This window comes from Psittacula echo (genome assembly GCF_963264785.1).
Source record: "Psittacula echo genome assembly, chromosome: 1".
Lineage (NCBI taxonomy): Eukaryota > Metazoa > Chordata > Aves > Psittaciformes > Psittacidae > Psittacula > Psittacula echo.
This window is the reverse complement of record NC_137735.1, coordinates 66,877,177-66,896,204: the sequence shown is the minus strand read 5'-3', so window position 1 is coordinate 66,896,204 and position 19,028 is coordinate 66,877,177. Positions and strand designations below refer to the sequence as shown.

General features: G+C 38.9%; 1 protein-coding gene across 9 annotated transcripts in view; it reads left to right on the top strand.

Moving 5' to 3' along the window:
• GAB1 (GRB2 associated binding protein 1) overlaps positions 1-19,028 on the top strand; it is a 99,269-nt gene that overhangs the window by 48,375 nt on the left and 31,866 nt on the right. For all 9 annotated transcript variants that reach the window (XR_013956998.1, XM_080619261.1, XM_080619258.1 and 6 more), the window contains exon 2: positions 9,585-9,879. Coding sequence is in view for 8 of the 9 variants with exons in the window: in XM_080619261.1 (XP_080475387.1) it covers positions 9,585-9,879 (295 nt within the window). In the remaining variant the exon portion in view is untranslated. The remainder of the gene's footprint in view (positions 1-9,584; positions 9,880-19,028) is intronic.

Below are 19,028 nucleotides of genomic sequence, written 5' to 3'. Positions count from 1 at the left end.
GGTCAGTTTTGTTCAGAAAAAAACTCTGCTGAGCCTAGTTGGCAAATATTTTCAGTGATGTAAAGTGAGACACAGTGCTGACTTTTGCTTTACCTTAGCTTTTACTTTTTTTCTGCAGCTCTTCCAGCCATATCTGGTCACTTGCTTCATGCACATTGCTGATCTGTATATTTGTAATGGAAAAGCTAGTAATTTTAGTCCTCAAATATAAACACTAAGCATGCCCTTCCTAATTCATTCCCTTTCTTACAATAAGGAATTCCTTGCAATGCCTTACAGTATTTTAAAAGTGCTGTGTTGATTCTCCCTGTAATACCTTGTCAGAACAATAGATTTCCTTTAGCTTTACTGTGTCTGAGTAAAGAGGCTTGAATAAGTGTCAGTCCTTTCATTGCTGTAACAGTGGCTGGCTCATTTACAAGAGAGGCTCCTGCTTTGGTCTACAGGTCTTCAATTTGCAAATATGTCAGCTAGTGTACAGCCTTTCTCTCACAAGGAATGGATAAGGATGGAGTGTCAACATGTCCTAAATTTAATTTGTAGGAATTATTTAAAGCATTGTCTGGAATTTCCTTTGGAGACTTTTCCCTATGTGTTTGATGGAAGTGTAGAAGCTTCTTTCATTATGAATACAACTAGTAGGTTAAACCAGGCTGGTTAGTTGGGAGGCAATTTGTAGAAATTAAGGGGTATCTTTGCACTGTCCTCCTTAATTCACTACTAAATACCCCTTTATTCATCATTCCCTACTGAAGTTGGAGACACTGCTGCTTCTGTAGCTCAAATCCTCTTTCTTTTATGGGGAGTACAAAACACAGTATTTAAGCTTATGAATATTTTGTTGAAGAGATGATGTGCAGAATGCCTGGCCACTGTCATCCGTAGAAGTCTACATTTTGCATGCAGCATGAGCACGCTTGAGTAATCCAAATGTGAAGCACTGAAGTGTCGTATGTATGTATGTTGTATGTTTGTTGAAACTGCAGTGTCTTTTAAAATAGTGTCAGGATTGCATGTTTTTGCTTTTCCTTGTGTATAAGTATTTTGCAGATGATAGGTACCTACATGGGCAAGTAAGGAGGTGGGGGGAAGGAAAATTGTGAATCTGTACAAAATACTATAAAAAGCACTGGGCTTGTTATCTGGAAGAAGGGGGATTTTTTTCACACTTTGGTACAAGCACCACTTCAAAATGACCGTCCTCCTAGGAAATGAGAAATGAGTAGACAGAAATGTATGGTAGAATGTTTCATCTGTGACCATTAGTGGGAAAGCTGTTGGTATCCATGGAGTGTAGGCTTGACCTCTCAGCTTTGGATTTATTGTGTCTTTTAAATCCTAAAGTTTTTATTTTTCTGTGCATTGCTCCAATGCAGCTTGTCAAAACGTACACCATGAGCTCGCAATAGTGGAACTTGACTCAAACAGCACAGCTGGTGTTTTCTCTGGTTGTCTTGTTAAGGGGGTTTTGTCAGCACTGTAACAATCCTTGTGATAACTAATGTTAAAAAACACATTTTAACACATTAAAAAAAGAAAGGGCATAACCTACTGTGAATGTTTTGCTTTCTTAGACTGACTTGTGGGGGAGGAGTGACTTCTAATTAAGAGCTGATGAACAGACTGAAGCAACTTTAAAACAAAACAACAAACCGAACTTTGTCTGATGAAGACACAAAAACATTACCTTTTAAATAAATCCATCTGATGCAAGGCCAAATTGCAATTTGGCTTTAGTGATTGTAAGTACTATCAAAGAGGTTGATCTGACAGAAGGAGGTGTCTTGCCCTTGCTTATTGATTTGGGGAGCCTTCGGAAGTTGCAGAAAGATGAGAAGAGTGCGAGAGAAGTTAAAGCAAATCTTGTATCGGTGGTAAAGCGAAGCAATAGGAGGTGACTTGGAAGATGGAGGCAATCAAGTAAGCACATTGACTTTGCTAACAAGGAAAAGCCTAAGAGTAGGAAAAGAGGCTCAAAACTGCAGTAAAGCAAGTCAATAAATTGGGAACTTTAAAATGGAAGGTAATGTGATCAGGATGAGAGAAGAGAAATGGTCCTGGCAGTATTATTTTAAATAGGATGCATATGGGAGAGACTAGAGAGGGAAATGATCAGAACACGTTTGTGATCAGGGAGGAAAAGACCAAATTTTGGAAATATTCTGAGAAACAGGGCAGCAAACCAAAGATCATGTAGATGTGTGGGTAAGGGACCTGCAACAGGTACACTTCTCCTAATGTCATGGCAAGTGTTATATTTTCATTACTGACAGAGCAGTGAGAGGGGATGGCAAAGCTAATATCTGGGAACATGTTGCTAGCAAAACTACTGGAGAGTTATGTTTTAGCTATATAGGGTGAGTGGTGTGAAACAGAGCAACTGGAAGTGAAAAGGTAAGTTTGCAAATGACCTGAAATGGCATGTTTGTAGGCAGAAGAAGTAGATGAGATAATGAAGGGATGATCTTGATCCTAACTTAAAGACAGCGAAATGAAGGCTGAAGTTCCTGGCTCTGCTACAGGTCTGCTTTATTGCTCTGTGTAACTCTCTAAATTCTGGTTCTGTTTTGACAAAAAAATGATAATAATTCTCTGCTGTACAGAGTATGACAGAGAAAAAATTCATAGAATCATAGAACAGTTAGGGTTGGAAAGGACCTTGAGATCATGTAGTTCCAACCCCCCTGCCATGGGCAGGGACACCCCACACTAAACCATGTCACCCAAGGCCTCAATTGTGTTTGCCATTAGAAAATCTCTAACATACTGCAGAAAAAGTAAGTATTTATTAAAGTGACTGATACTACCAGACAGAATAACGATCAGTTTAATGTGAATTAGGTGATGCAGACCTGGCAGCCCAGTTACACTGGGAATAGGCATAAGGCTTTAAAAAAAAAAAAAAACAACAAAAAAACCCAAAAAACCAAGGCAGAAAATAAAGGCAAGAAGCCACATGGAAAATGGAAAATGTTCAGTTAGTTTTAGATTCACAAAATTAAGCAGCAGTTAGTGCTACATTGTCGGAATTGTATTTTGCACCTTTTTTAACGCTTTAATTGGTGGCATAACACTGGAAGACTAATTCACATGCTGAAACATTGATTATGAAACAGTGCTCACAGTAAATCTGAGTGGAAGTATCGTTCTGCTGTGTTTTCAGAGTTTTGTTTATTTGACAAGCTAAAGTTAGAATCAACAGCACAAGACTAGAAAATGGTGACAATAGTTTGAAAACAGGAAATTTTTGCCTTGTGTGTATTCGGAACAGATGATCAGGATGATGGCCAGGAGAGTGGAAACTTCCACTGAGACTGTTTTTTCCTTATTTTGCTCAGTGAGAGAAGATGGTGCTTCCTGGAAAACAAGTCTTAAGTATTTAAAGAAAGTCATAATGTATTCAGTGTTTTCCTCGTATCACATTTGTTCGTTTTGCAGTAATCTGTTTACGCTTCATAGTATTTATGCTACTAAAAGTAGAATGTTTAGACTATTGTAAAATCTTTTAACTGCAGAAACTGCATTTCCACTTAAGACACTAAACATGCTTTTTTTGGTGCTCAATTTAGTTGTTCTGTCTTATGTTCAGAAAAGAAATAAAAGATGGAAAAAAAGACATATTTTTTAGGGAAGAGGAGGATGGCAGATGCCAGTAGGTGTTATGACAATGGCTTTCAGAAATAAGTAGTAATTACATATTTTTCAGTTCAGGTGCTCATGATATGGCTGTTGGGGAAGTGGGGTGTGAGAGGGTTTTAAAAAGATTTCCAGAAAATGCTTTCTGAAAAACATCGCTTAATGTATTTCCATGTAGAAATACCCAAGTGTTAATTTCTCAGGTGAAACTTTGAAATCTCACAATGTTGGAGTTAGTTCTGCAAACCAGAAGAATAGCAAGTGGGGAAAGTAAAGTTCTGTACTTGAAGCACTGTTACCTAATGTGACCTCTTTTGGCTTCTTCCTGGCAGTCCTCCCAAGTACGTGCCTTGTGGGATGAAGCTCATCAGTGACAGTTGTCACTGGTCTATGCCTACCACAAACAGGATTTAAAAAAAAGCATAGTGTGAAGGAACACTTATTTTTATTTTGTTTGAGCTTCTAATGGGATGCTGAGCACAGGTCAAATGTATGAGTCAGTGAAGCTGTGCCAGAGCTGTGTGTGACTCCTGTGATGAACAAAACACCAGGACACTAGAAATCAGGAGGCAAAAAGAAGAAATGCTCACCTTCTGGTTGTGATCCTTTCTCCTGTTTGCCAGACACATCTAGCAATTTCACTATTGTTTAACCTTTGCACTGAAAAGAAAGTGAAGGCAGAGGGATAGATGAAGTAGATGAGGGCAAAAAGCATTAGGAAATTAAGTCTTGATCCCAGCAGACATGTGAAAAGACCTCAACAGTAGATTCAGGACTTAAATGTCCAGAAGAGCATCCTGAAGTGACCTTGGACCGCCTTATTTTCCCCTGCTTCTCTCTGGTTTCATGCTGTGCATGTCTTCTACTTTATACATTCTTTTGGAGCAAGGAAAGGTTTTGTGTGTTTGTAAAACATCAGGTGTTCTTTTTGTCCTTCCCTGTGCCCCGTGGTAAGTCACGTCTTTCTTTCAAGTCTTATTTGACTTCTCTGGGAAAGGAGGATGCCAAATACTGTCCTTTCAAAGTAGTCTGTGGAGTACAGAGGTGAAAACCTAAGCACGAATGTCTGCACACTTAAGAGATCAGAAGGCCTGAGATACATAGTTTTGTTCCTGATCGTTCATTAGAGGTATTACCAGAGTGGGATGTAAATGATACCTTCTTTGCCTTAGCCAGTACTCAAGAATTTTGGAGGTTTTTGACTGGATGCTACCCAAGAGAAGAAAGGTTGTAAATGTGATAAAGGGGAAAACAAGCTTTAAGTGACATGAAGACTGTGGCTAATAATACTTAGTAAACCAAAGAAGGATGGTTGACTATAGTTTATCAGTAAGTAGAGTTACTTGACCACATGGGAGCAAATGCTGGAAAAAAAAAAGGGGACCAAATCAGGAAAAAGTTGTCTTTGATTTAACATTTCTAAGCTTTTATTTAAATATTTAATGTAATTTTTTTGGCCTCTTGAGTAACAGCTTGAGAGGATCCAAATGGCAGGTTAAATCTTTCTTAAAATATAAACTATCTACTTTCCTGCCACTTCCTCCTTCGTTTCTTTCTCCATTTACACATATATCCCCTGTTTCCTACATCTTTGAGCTGCAGCCACCAGCTGAATGAGGTACATCTTGTGTATATATATGACAAGGGAAAAAACAATTTATGAACATAAAGATTAAGGGAGGTATAGCAACAACTTCAACCTCCTTGTAAGGAGGCTATGTTGTAAATTCTGTGTGCTACATACAGATTTAGTGACAGTATGAGGTTTTTTTGGGTTTGGGGGGATTTATTTATTTTTTTTTTTTTTTAATTAAAAAAGCCAAAAAAAAACCCAACCCAACAAACCCCTGCATTGCTAAATGATGCTTTCTGCCAATTTCTTAGCTGATTCGCTCACTTTTAAATCAGCAGATTGCATATATGTGAGTGGAAAAACTAATAACTGGAGTTTCTTGGGTTTACTTTGTAAGCTACTCAAAATTCTGGGTGAAAAAAAGAAAATTCCATTATTCCTTTGATCACTAGATGCTCTGTGGGTGAGCAGCTTGTCACATTTTAGCCTACCTCAAAAACAAGCAAACAAGCTTGTTTCTGTAGTTGTGATGGTCTCATGATACAACGGTCTCATGATACAAACAGGACAATGTTTGGCAAGAATTGTGATGTCCTATGTTAGGCCAGCTGATATGCTTTGTAGCTCAAAGCAGAAAACAAGCTGAGAGGCATACAAGGCCTTTATAGTCTGAAACAAAAGCAGCAAACCTCGTTAAACCTTGTTTTGTAAGAATTCACAAAGCCTGCACTGGCATTTGGTGAACTTGATTCCCATGACATTTGCTATACTGCAGTACTACAGTTTTACAAGGAAAAAATTTACTTTTGAGTTAGGTATTTGATCTGCATGCAGTGTTTTCTATCTAGGTGTTAGTATATTTATAAAAGATGTTTTTAAAACTCTATATTGGTAACACATTTTATATATATTTCAAAATCTTTCATTAAAAAAAACCCACCCTTTCTCTATTTGCTCAAATATCTTTCCATAATTAAATTATAATGGTGTTGGAACAAAATGTTTAAATCACATACTGGCTATTCTTTTACTTCTCAGACTTAATGCAGTTGACCTTTTAGCACAGAAAAACCAGTATTCGATAATGTATGGCTGATAACATCAGTAATGTGACACATAATTAGTACCTGTAATTTTCCTGTGACTTAAACCAGTCACAACATTTTAGTGATCGTGAGAAGTAGTCTGTAACAGGGTCTGTAGAAGAAAACGCAGAATTTTCAAACGAAGATGGCTAAGGGTGGTCGTGGGTATTAAATTCATGTCAATACATATTTGCACATATGCCTGCTTTCTGTTAGAGATTTCTTTTTTGGAAAGCCATTATTGAAGAAGCTGTCTTGCTTACACATATAGCACAGTATTGTATACTTCAGTGAGGCAGTATACAGCTTTCGTTACAATGACAAATATTGAAATGTTAAAAATAGATCAAGCTTTAAGAATCCCAGATATTTTCAAATAACAAAGAGTGATTTATGTGGGCTCATTTTGCACTTTGAGAAAATATAGAGGCGCTTTTGTACTATGATTAGCAAGGGTGCTGATGTCAGTTCGCTTGTCTAGCTTTAAGCTTTATTCTGCTGCTAAATTGTGCTTTGTACTGTAATCCAGAGAACCTTTGTATCTGCCTTATTAGTGTGTAGTTTATGGAATTGCTTTTGTTTTTGAATATAATCTGTGCCAGTTTCAGTGAGTGTGACTCATTATATGACTGAAATAAATGTTCACATACACACTATGTGAAAACTCTTCAAAAATAGTAGCAGGTGCTGGTAGGCTAAATGCAGTGTTTTAAGTACTTTGTAGTTCTGATTTTGTAGCCTGAAGGGCTGAAAACAAATTCTGTTTAGCTGGTCAATTTTTCTGATTTTTTTAAGAGACATATTTATTCATTAATGCTCCACAGAGATTGTCAGGAATGCTAAGAATCTTTCATTCCTTAACACAGTACTAGAAATAAACTTGTAGAAGAGGGATGCTTGGTTGATACAGAGTTGATTATTTTTTTGTTATACGAATTGTGAGACGAAGTGCATTGTGCTTCTCAATTCCTCATGTTCTTCTCATCTCTCTAATCTCTTTCCTCCTGACTTAAGCTTTGAAAATTTAATCTGAATGACTGAAGGCTAGCTTCAGAAACCTGCTTTATCTTTAATCTCGCAGAGTTTTGTGTGGTTTGGTTCATAACAGTTATCTGTGATCGACCTTGTATGGAGAGAGAGACTCCGATACTGAAATTTCCTGTTATCCCAGCATCTAAGTTGTCACTTGATTTGGAAACAGGAAACAAAACAAACTTTGCTAGTGTTTTTTGGGTTGCTGTTGAAGAGTGCTTATCAGCTGTGCTACTAGAAGGTATTCACATTTGAAATGTAAATTAGAGGGGTTCCTACTGTGTTTTATTGCTCACCCACTTACTGCTATGTGGAAATAGTTGCTTGAGACCTTGACTTGATTCGTGGAGTTCATTATTTAAAAGCAGATACTGTACTCACAACTGCAATAAATATACTTGGTTTATAAAGTATAGAAGTTACCTTAAAACCTCGTAACTTTTAGAGGTGTGGTAGTTGGAGAATGGATCACAAATCTTAATGGAGCTGTCTGGCATTTTTCCCTTTCTCCTGTTTTCTGTATTATCTTTCCATAACAGCTTCCTAAGCTTGGTACCCAAAAAAGGCATGCCCGCTTGACAATGAGGGGTTTGTGAGTCTCTAGCACAAAGCTGATGGTGCTAATTCAGAGCTGGAAGATGGTGGTACAGTTCTCACTCTTTGTCCTTTATGTCCTTTCTCCAGTAGCTTGTTTGAAGGGCTACGTAAAAATGAAATTGAAATACTCTCATGCCTCAAGAAAATGTGATGTCCTTTACACACTGGGATGTAGCTTTGAAAGCCAGAGTTTCTCACTACGTATTACGAAAAGATTCGGACACATGCCCTAGCGTCTTCTAGGACCAACCTTGCTGATTTGATTCCTTCCCTTGGTTGCATGCAGCCAGGGCTGGCCAAAAGGAGAACTCACTCACCTGTTATTTTTTTTGTTTATGCTGTTGGGGCTTTTTGCCCTTCCAAAGGTTTTCCTGGCAACCATGTTCGAGTATCCTAAAGAAGCCTTAAACAGGGCGCCTTGGGGCACGGTGTGAGTCTGCATTGTAATGCACAGTGGCTTGGCTACTGCATTGATTTGCCTTGGTCTCCAACTTTGCTGTAAAGCATAAAAACAAATGGATAAAACAGTGATGTCTCCCCACTGTGTCCAGGCTCTAATTTCACATTTCTAACTTTGTCTGCAATACAGTTCTTCTAGGGGGCAATGGCAGTACATCTAGTTTCTTCTGTTGTGCCTGTTATCTGGACTTTTGGCATATATGGAAGCTTATAGCATATAGAATGCTGTATTGCTGATAGAGCTGAAAAACCAAAATGCAGTTAAGTTGGGCAATTAAGATGCTGTTGGTAATGCCAGGGCAGTTGTATGCAAACCTTGGTTTCTTGTTTTGAGTTACCATTGGCAAGAATTGTGCCAGGGGACGAAGAATGAAATGGAAGATGAGGCATTTTAGTTGTGCTTTTCTCTTGGACCAGTTTCTTTCTCTCTGCAGTAGCAGGAAGGCTGGTAAAACAAGAACATGCCAGATTGTGAAATACATTTCTTCTGTGGATATACCTTCCACAGAAACTGTGTTTATGTGGTAGAACTGTAGTGTTTGATCATTCTTTCTATCCCCATCAGTAGTTTCTAAAATAATAATGTAGCTTTTTCTGTAAGAAGTGCTATTGTAGAAATATTATAAGTGCAGAGGTCCCCTAACAGAGGGAAGCATACGATATGTGCATTGTCCATTCTCTAAATACAGGCTACTATCATTGAGTATCAGTGTCAAGTTCAGAGTTAAAATCAACCCGAAGCAGCAGCTATCAGAAACAAGATGCTGTGGAGCACTTGAAGATATATATTTTATTTTTTTTTTCCAATGCCTACATTGGCTTCTTTCAGAAGCTTTTTGTGTGTATGTTTGGGGTTTTTTTTTCCCTCTCTTGGTCCCTTCCCCCCTTTTTACTTTACTGGATTCATCCCTTCTTGTTTTGTAAACAGTGATTTAAGTCTGTGTGTTCTCTTTTTAAAAAGACAGCTCAAATACAGAAGAGAAACTTTAAAATACAAATTCACTAATCCTCTAGTCCACTGCTCTAACAGTGTGTAAATACATTGTGTTACATGTAGGTAACTGGTGTGTAATTTCTTAGAATTCTAATTGATCTTTTACTCAGTTCACCACAGGTTGAAACAGTACAGAAAAGGTAACAGTCTTTAAAGTATAATTTCTTCTTAGTAATTTTTCTCCCCTTTTTTTTTCTCCAATTTTCAGGCATGGAAGAGGAGATGGTTTGTACTTCGCAGTGGCCGTTTAACAGGCGATCCAGATGTATTGGAATACTACAAAAATGACCATGCCAAGAAGCCTATCCGTATTATTGACTTAAATCTATGTCAACAAGTGGATGCTGGATTAACGTTCAACAAAAAAGAGTTTGAAAACAGTTATATTTTTGATATTAACACCATAGACAGAGTTTTCTATTTGGTAGCAGACAGCGAGGAGGAGATGAATAAGTGGGTTCGATGTATCTGTGATATCTGTGGGTTCAACCCTACAGATGAGGGTAAGTTCTATTGTTGGAGTTTGGTTTATTTTTCTGAGAAAGTGTGAAGTGTGTATGGGAAGAATGTTTAAAAGATCAGATGATTACCTTTAGCGGGTATGTGTTTTAAAACTTGTATGCATTGGCTATGAAACCTCCTTGTTACTCTGAAAAAAAATAAGCATAACAGAGGGAGGTACTAAAAATTTGTTACAGATTAAGTGTCTTGAGAGTTTCATCAGTATAGGAAAAATCTTTAAGTAAAATCATGCAAGACGGAAGATCATCATAATCATCGAAGGAATTCCATTTGGTATGAAAAGTACAGTTATGCAAGCAGGAATGAGTGCAAAATGTCAGGTTTCTAATATTACCGTTTCTCTGTCTGCTTTGCAACTGGGAGAAAAAAAAAATCCGCCTCCCACTGTCTGAAACAAACAAAAAAACCCAAAAAACTTTTAGTTCTGCACTACCCAGCTCTAATCCTACCAAAATAGACATTGTGTGAAAGCAGCTTGTATAAAACAGGATGTGTGTTTAATTCCTACAAATACCTTGTGGCCACTGCTTGTCCTGAATACATCTTTATTTATTTACTTATTCCTGCATTCCTTGTGAAGATTAGTGGGTTGCATGACTTGCTGTAGCTCTGTGCACAGTCCCAAGAAAAGATTAAATAGGAGTGGTAAGAGGGTTATAAATGAAGCATGCCTGAGTGAAGGGGCTAAAATTAAATATCTGGTTTTTGTAGGTTTGTGGGCTGAGGGAGGTGGGGAATTAACAAAGGGCTTGTATCTCTTCTACTCCAGCCAGATCTTCAAAAGTATCTGGAAAATACTGTTGCTTTCTGAAGAGGGTCCCTTTTCTTTCTCTTTATTGCAGTTTTGAGCTAAAAAATTGTCATAAAACTCTGTCTATTAATTATCACTCATCAGTGAAGGGTACTTGTTTTGACGGTTCCAGTGTGTTTTCATGACATCCTGAACATAACTGGGACAACCCACAGCACACTTCTATGAGCAGTTGCCATATGATTAGTATTCAGTCTGCTAGGCATCTGTTAGGTACGGGAGAGTGGTAGGCAGGTGGTTGCTCTTTTGTGGGTAAAGCGTGCCACTAGTGCAGCCATGGGCAGGAGGTGCTCAGAAATCATTGTTTCTGGGGACAGACTAGGAACCTGGCAAATAAGGAGGAAATGTGCTTACCTGATAGCTCTTGTATATGTGAGAGCATAAGGGAGCTTGTGTCCATTGCATGTAATAGAGAGGTAGGATTCCCTCAAGGCTTATAAGGCCTTCCCTTGCTGAGAGTACTACTAAACCTTAATTTTCTGTTGATATTATATCTGTTGAACTGAAGGTGAAACATACGGATATCAAGAGAACGAACTCTGGCCTCATGGGCTGTTTGGACCAAAACTGGTTTTTGCTTCTGTCAATTTTATCAGTAACTTGTCCCCATTATACTCTAATTGCATGTTTCACTGTTGGCATTTTAGCTTTGTCTGAATTATCTCAATGCCGTTACTTAACTGGGAGCTGAGAGTATTGTCTGTTTTATGGGTTTAGTAATGTCATGCAATGTGTTGGGGAGGAATTTAAAAAGGAAAATGGGAAAATCAGTTGCTGGGTGTCTGTTTATTGCCAAGTTCTTATTTTTACAAGATAATGGAAGAGCAAGTCATAAACATACTTTATAAAAATCTGTGTTAACCTACGGTTCATTTTGAGAAGTTAAAGAATAGGTGAAGTTCACTGCAGAACTTCCCAGTGGAAGCTGTAAAATGCTTATTTCTGTAGCACCTTTCTTTTTAAAATGCGTGTGCAGAGGTGGGGGGAGCTAAACATGAGCATGGGTTTTAGGTCTACCACCAAGTTTCATACTTCGCTTTTAATAGTCGTATTTTCCCTCTAAAGTCATAATATAATAGGTCATTTAGAGGTTAAAATGTTCAGTGTTCAGTTTTGTGCCTTTTGAACTTAAGTGGTAAACATTCTGAGATAGAGAGACTAAACGGACATGGGAAGTAGCGCTTCTCCTCTGTCTGGTGCTGTGGAGACCTCAGCTGAAATACTGTGGCCTGAGCTTTCATAAAGATGAGGATAAATGTTCAACGAATGGTAGGAAATAGAGAAAATGGATTTTTAAGTGATCAATGAGAAGAAAAGTTGAAGGAGGGTTTTTTTTTTTTCTCCCAGGAAGAAAATACTGAGGGAAGAGTTGACTTTCAAAGTATAAAAAGCTGTGATACGCAGGACATAGATCAGTTATCTGAAGAGAGAAGTAACTTGTTTCTTTTTCAGCGAGTGATGTAAGAAAAACCTTCTAAGGACATTTAAGCACAGGCTGTGAAAGCCCTTACTTAGAACTCAGTAGACATCTGTGCTGAATGTTTTATACGTGATCCAGCTGCATGCTTCTGTAATATAGTGAATTGCGTGCTTGGCAAAGCAGGGGAAGAAGGAAATTATCTTACTATATGCAAACACGTTACTTGCATGTATTCATTTGAATAAAGATAGCAATAACAAAGTAAACCAGAAGAAATAACAAAGTAAAGCAAAAGAAAAGAAAGAAAAGGGAAGGGCAAGACGTTGAAATCTACAAATACATTTGCACGAATAATTGCATGTGCTAAATAAAGAAATTCTGTTCGTACGGACCATACTTTGAAAGAGCTACAGCTTGCTTCACACGCAAAGCTTTCAAAGTTAGCAGTATTTCTGTTCAGGCAGCTGCTATCTGGTGTGTGCCTCTCATGCCTTCTGCATTTTGAACAGGAAAATTATTTTCAGATAACCTTTTTTTTAAATTGTGTTCTGATAATACAGGCACAGCAGGTTTATCATAGTTTGGGTGCAATATTACTGACTAGCAGGATGAACATAAGTTTAACTGACTCCTTGTGTTCTCTCTAATGCTGTTATGCTGTGTTGGAGATCCTGTATCAGATCAGGATACCCCTGCGCTGCCTGTAACGCAAGCGTGTAACAGAAAACAGGCTTTGCCACTGAGAACTTAATATCTGCAGTGAAAGGCATCAATGTAGGAGCAGAGGCATGAGAAGAAGTGAAAGCAAATTAGGTGGTTTGACCATTGTGACTGATATGTGGTCCTAGTGCTTCAGCTGTTGGATTGTTGTTGAACTCTGGGATGTTTTGAGAAGGAAATTTTCAGGTGGTCTTTGATAAATAGTGGACATGAGAGGTGGTTAGGGTGCCTTTCCTGCATGAAGAGTCTGCCTGTAAGACATAGGTAATGTTCTTCTTCGACAGCTTTAACAAGTAGATGACAGAGGCTGGCACACTTAGCAGATCAAAATCACCCTCTTAATAACATATGGTGAATATTAAAGACCTTGGTCATGAAAGGGCTCAAAAGTGAGGAGAAATGGTATGAGCTTTTAGATAAAGGAAGGGAGGCTCTGAAGGGGTGTGAAGTGCAATGACATGGTAAATAAGGTTAGAAAAAGTCTTTGCAATGAAGTTGTGCCTTAGAGATTATGTACTTAAATAAAAAAAAAACCTCAACTTGTCATTGTCTCTTGAATATAATTAATTAGAACGTAAGTCAGCTCAAAGTTGACATGCCAGGAGGACGTGCGACTGTGACCTGGAGTGCACAAGACTAACATGACAGGACCAAGTTAAGCATTAGGAGAGGGACTCTGTGGATAAGGATTGTTATCTTAGAAGTGAGCCAGTAGGTTTAGAGGGAATAGTGGCACAAAGGCATCTCTTATTGTGGAGGATTTTTTGGTTGGTTGCTGTGGGAAAATAAAGGTGGGAGATGATAGCTAATGAGCTGTATAGACAAGATTTTTTTTGAGGGTGGAATTGCTCAGAGGAAGGTGAGGATAGGCTGTGAAAGGATGCCATCAGAGTTGCAAGATTTCATCTGGAAAAACTGAAGAGGAATAAGAAAATTAGAAGAAAAGGGACCAGAGAAAAACCAGAGGTTTGGCATAACAGATTTGGTAGAGGTGATGGCTAAAGAGCTGAGTCAAGGGAGGGAAAGCTGGGATAATTGTTGCCTGTTATCCAAAGGAGAAGGAGAAGATGGCAGAGAAGATTAAGATGTCTTTGACTTCAGGTGATGCGGTTAAAGGATGAATGGGTGAGGTGGTGATGAATAGAGCACAAAATCTGCAACCGTAGGTCTTCCCATACAAGTATGTGAGGAAAAAATACATATATTAAAAAGATATAACTTATTGTCAGGAGTGTTTGGGGTTATTATCTTAAGCTGCCAGCTGCATGTGACAGGGACTCATAGAGGAGGTGATTCTACTCTTCCCTGAGGAAAACTAAACTAATATACCTAGGCAATTAACTTGATTTTTCCTGCTTCCTGCTGGACACCTTTTGTGGCATTAATATCACCTGATAAGCTGCTAGGAGAAGAGGTTTGCAAGAGAGCGGGTTGGAAAGCAGTTCTGCAGATTGCTGGCTCTCAAGTCGTGACGTGCTGTGAAGCAGTACGTGCAGCACTGAAAACTTCTCTGAAGTGCAGCCTATGGTTCCAGACAGTGTGCTGCAGCCCCAGCTGGGTAAGCTCACCATGTGGCTAGAGCAGCCTGTTCAGTGAGGAGAGCTCTGGGCCTTTTTAAAGAAGGAACCCCCCCGAATATTTTAATATGGTGTGCTGCAGTGTTTTTCTTCATAAGCACCTACAGAAGTTTGTCTATAACAGGACTCCTTGATTATTTTTTCCTGCATTACCCAGCCCATCTGAAGATGGAGAGAACCGGCTACAGATGTTTCCTTTTTTCTCTACCTTTGAATGAACTGTCTTCAAAAGAAAATTGCAGGTGGAGAGGGGGACGAAATTCTGAGTGGAAATGCTTTTGGTAATTTCAAATTTTAAATGGGTAACAAAAAGTGTAGCTTAAAATTACATATGAACTGCAGATAGTAAGTATTAAGTTTTAGATGCGAGCTCTGGAAGCCAGAAACTTCAGCATGTGATGGGAACTTGAAATAGTCAGCCACGTTTCTGGTTTGGATGTGGGAGAGAGGCTTGTCCTGAGCATAATATACAACATGCAACTGCTGAATTCTTTGTTAGTGCTCTTTAAATAGGCTGTCTAATGTATCTTCCAAAAAAAGATACTTTTGAGAATATGTTAAACTAAGAAACAAACTTGCAAAATGCACAGATGTTTATTAAAGTAATTAAAAGGATTTTCTCTGGGTATAGCAGAAAGGTTCAGAATTGAGGTCACTGCATGAATTTCAGATTGATTGTAAGCTTATCACTGATGCTGAAAACCAAACCCAGACTAATGTGTCCGTGCATCTTCTTGGCTGGATCTGGCTCACATCTATTGAGTTAAGTGTGTGAACGAAGCAAGTGCTTGTTTGTCTTTGCCTGTCAGTGTACACATTGTCATGCTCTGCGTGTGCACACGCAGACATGTGGCCCTTTGATTCCAGGATCTTTTACTTGAGATCATGTAGAAGCTGACACTAGAGAAAACTCCAGCAGTTATTTCGGGGTATTTTCTCGTTTAGTTTCTCATTACATGAAGCAGCACAGATAATGACTTAAAAGACTTACACCTTTATAGAAAAAGTCCTTTTAAGGATCAAAGTGAAGAAGTTGTGGGGTTTCTTTTTTATGGCTTCCACTGTTGTATCTGTAAATTTTTGTTCTAATACTTTGTTGGCCTTTGGTTGTTTTAATGAATAGTAAAACCATGCGATTGCATATCAGTTGCTGATTCACAGTTAGAATGGGAAAATTTCATTTCTATTTTAGTCTTTCTACCTACAATCTGCAAAGAATGTGTGTTTTTTTTGTTTTTGGGGGTGGGGGTTTTTTTGTTTGTTTGGGTTTTGGGGTTTTTTTTGTGGTTTGTTTTTTTTTTTTTTTTTTTTTTTCCACTTGGAATCCCATTTTGACATTTAAAAAAATGCTTGCTGTAATGAGTTTTCTGTGTTTTGGTCACTGTGAGAATATTTCAAGTATTAACATAATATTAAGAAACTATTTATCATTATGCAGAAAACAATTAAATTTTGCTCTCATAAAAACCACAAAACCAACCCTTAATGCATACTCCCACACTTAAATCTTCTGGATTTTTCATAAAGCACAGATATAGGAACATGTGGAATAAAGAAGCTTTTTATAGTTAAGGAGGAAGAGAGAGGAGCCTTTTATTATTCTTGTTCAGAAAATATTCTTTTTGCCTCATTAATCCTATAATTGTTTTATTAGTGAGGCAAATACCAAAATGGCTATGAGGAAAAAGCGAAGGATTATGCCTGTATCTGCTCTTAACAAACCAACTGAGAAAAGATAAAACTCTTGCCCTGTTTTGAGAAATCTGTTTGTTCTAGCTGCACTGAATGCGGGAATTATAAAAACAAAATAGGATTCTTGTTGCGCTCATTTGCATGGTAAATATTCTGAATGTTTTTCCAGCTCCCAGTTATTTCAAAGCAGTCCGAGTGTCTGAGCTCTGGGAACAAACCAAATGACTTGTAACACTCTTTGGTGTGCAGATGACCCCTTCCCTAAAAGTCTGCTAGTCCAAAGTGGAGCAAGTTGATGATTATGCTCTTTGAAATCATAATAGGCTGCTGGGAGAAACGTTCCTTCATATCAGCTTCTGAAGTACGTGGCTAAAGAGAATATTTGAGAGGGTACAGATAAGCAAACAACATTCATTTGCTCAGTGATGAAAGTTGTTAACAGTGCTGTTTTCTTCGTAGTCAAATTTGAAATAGCTGGAATGTGTAAAGCAAATAAGAAGTAGCCCAGCAGTGAAATGCTCTTTAAATCAGGTATTAGCCGACGTTATTTAACACGTATAAAATGCCTATTTGAAGATGAATTTCAGATCAGAACTTTGGTATTTTAATAGTTTAGTGCTCTATCCACTGCAAAAAAAAGTCTACATACAAAAATACCCCACAGCAGATCTGTAGGAGGACTTGGGGATTTTGTCAAGTGGTATCTGTGTCAAAATAAATGAAGCTGCTCATCACAAGAGAAGTATCCCTAATGATCCATTAAGATTAATGGGCTCTGAATCCTTGCTTGGAGAACAGATCGTGAACTTTCTGCACACTGAGACAGTGTCACCTTCAATACTCGGTATCAAGGGGAAATGGTTAGGATAGGAACAGAATGAGTTGGTTTTATGTCTTTGTAAATCAGTAAGTGTCCTAGGCTTGCTATTTTTTTTTTTTTTTTGCACGTTGTATGCAATAGTTTAGTTTCCCTTCTCAGAAAGGAATTGGTAGAGCTGGGAAAGGTGAAGGGAAACGAGATCTGCAATGAAATGGCTCTGTACCAAGAAAAATTGAGCAGCACCAACTCAGTAAAGTAGTGACAAAGTTATGTAAACTTGGGAATGGGGATTATGAATAAGAGGCAGATGTTCTCTGTTCCTCTAAAGGTCGGAGCTGAAGGATATCAAGTGAAACTCTCAGGCACCAGGTTTACAATAAAAGGAAGGATTTTTTTCATGCCACACATAATAAGGTGTGGAGTTCACTGCCAGAGGATGGTAGAGGTCAAATATATAAATGTGCTCAAAAGAGGTAGGATGAATTTAGAGAAGTTTGTTAGTGGCTGGACAGCATAGACTGTGGATGCAGCCTCTGCCCTAGGGTGCCCAAAGCTGGGGAGCCCCAGAAGGCAGTGTGGCACGCTTGCCTTCCTGCTTCTGCTCAGCCTGTCTCCAACAGGCCACAGTCGGAGATGGCATTGTGGGCTTCAGAGGCTACAGATCTGAGCCAGTATAATTAGCCTAATGGTCTTCACCACCTTGCCTGCTTTCAGCAATTACAGGTTATAGCCAGCATTTAATGTCTTTCACACATTCACACACTTTTTTCTTACTCCCCCAAGAAAGTAGCTCTTTCTTTCTCCAAACATGGTGGATACATCAGTTCTTTTTCAAGCATCTTAATTTTATTTTTCCCTGGAAAGCTACCGTTGGGTCTTCTTACTCTTCCTGGGAATGCTAGTGCTTGGTCTGTTTAAATTCATCAGCCTCACATAAGCATGCATCTTACTATATATCTGTCGAGCTCTCCTGACTACGTGTGGTCTGATTGACACACCCATCTTCCCTGGGAGCTGCAGGGACATCTGGTTTGATTTCATTTTTTCCCCTTGTGCGAACTTGGCACCAAGCAGATCTAGTGACGTGAAGGTCATGCGTAGCCGGGGACAAGGAACAGGTGTGGAGATTGTGGTACACCAGAGCTCTTGAGGATCTTGTAAGTGTGGCCAAAGAATCATAGAATCATAGAATAGTTAGGGTTGGAAAGGACCTTAAGATCACCTAGTTCCAACCCCCCTGCCATGGGCAGGGACACCTCACACTAAACCATGTCACCCAAGGCTCTGTCCAGCCTGGCCTTGAACACCGCCAGGGATGGAACATTAACAACTTCCCTGAGCAACCCATTCCAGTGCCTCGCCACCCTTACAGTAAAGAACTTCCTCCTTATATCCAATCTAATTTGGTATCAACCGAACCACACAGCTTGGTGTCATCGGCAAACTTGCTGAGGGCGCACTCAATCCCACTGTCCATGTCACTGACAAAGATGTTGAACAAGACCGGTCCCAACACCAGTCCCTAAGAGACACCACTCGTTACCGGTCTCCAGCCGGACATTGAGCCATTGACCACAACTTTTTGCGTGTGGCCATCCAGCCAGTTCTTTCTCCACGGAGTATCCATATACCATACCTAGTAGGTCCCTTCAGCCACCTCTCTGTTCCTGCTGTTGAGCCCCATTGTTAGGGGAATGAAGGAATATCTGTGGGTGCCTCAAATGGTCTCTTCCAAGCCCTTGAAATTCCTAAATAATAGAAAATTGTCCATATTTTAATATTTTTAGCATGTAATAAACCATTTTTTTTTTTTTTTTTTGTATGTGGGTGCAGTCTGGTTTTGCCTTTGTTCTTCGAACTAGTTTGATGGATAAGTCAGGCACAAGCTTTTAAGAACTTTTTTAGGTTATCCTACCTTTTCAGGTAGGTTGAGTTGAGGAAATTTTCATACACCTAGACTTCTTCCACCCACATGGGTGTGGTGGGATTTAATTTCTGAGCCTGTGTAAGTGCCATGGGAGTTCAAAGCAAGTACTGCTGTTCCTATTTCCACGTTTAAATCACTTGTACCTAGTGTACACAGAACTGGA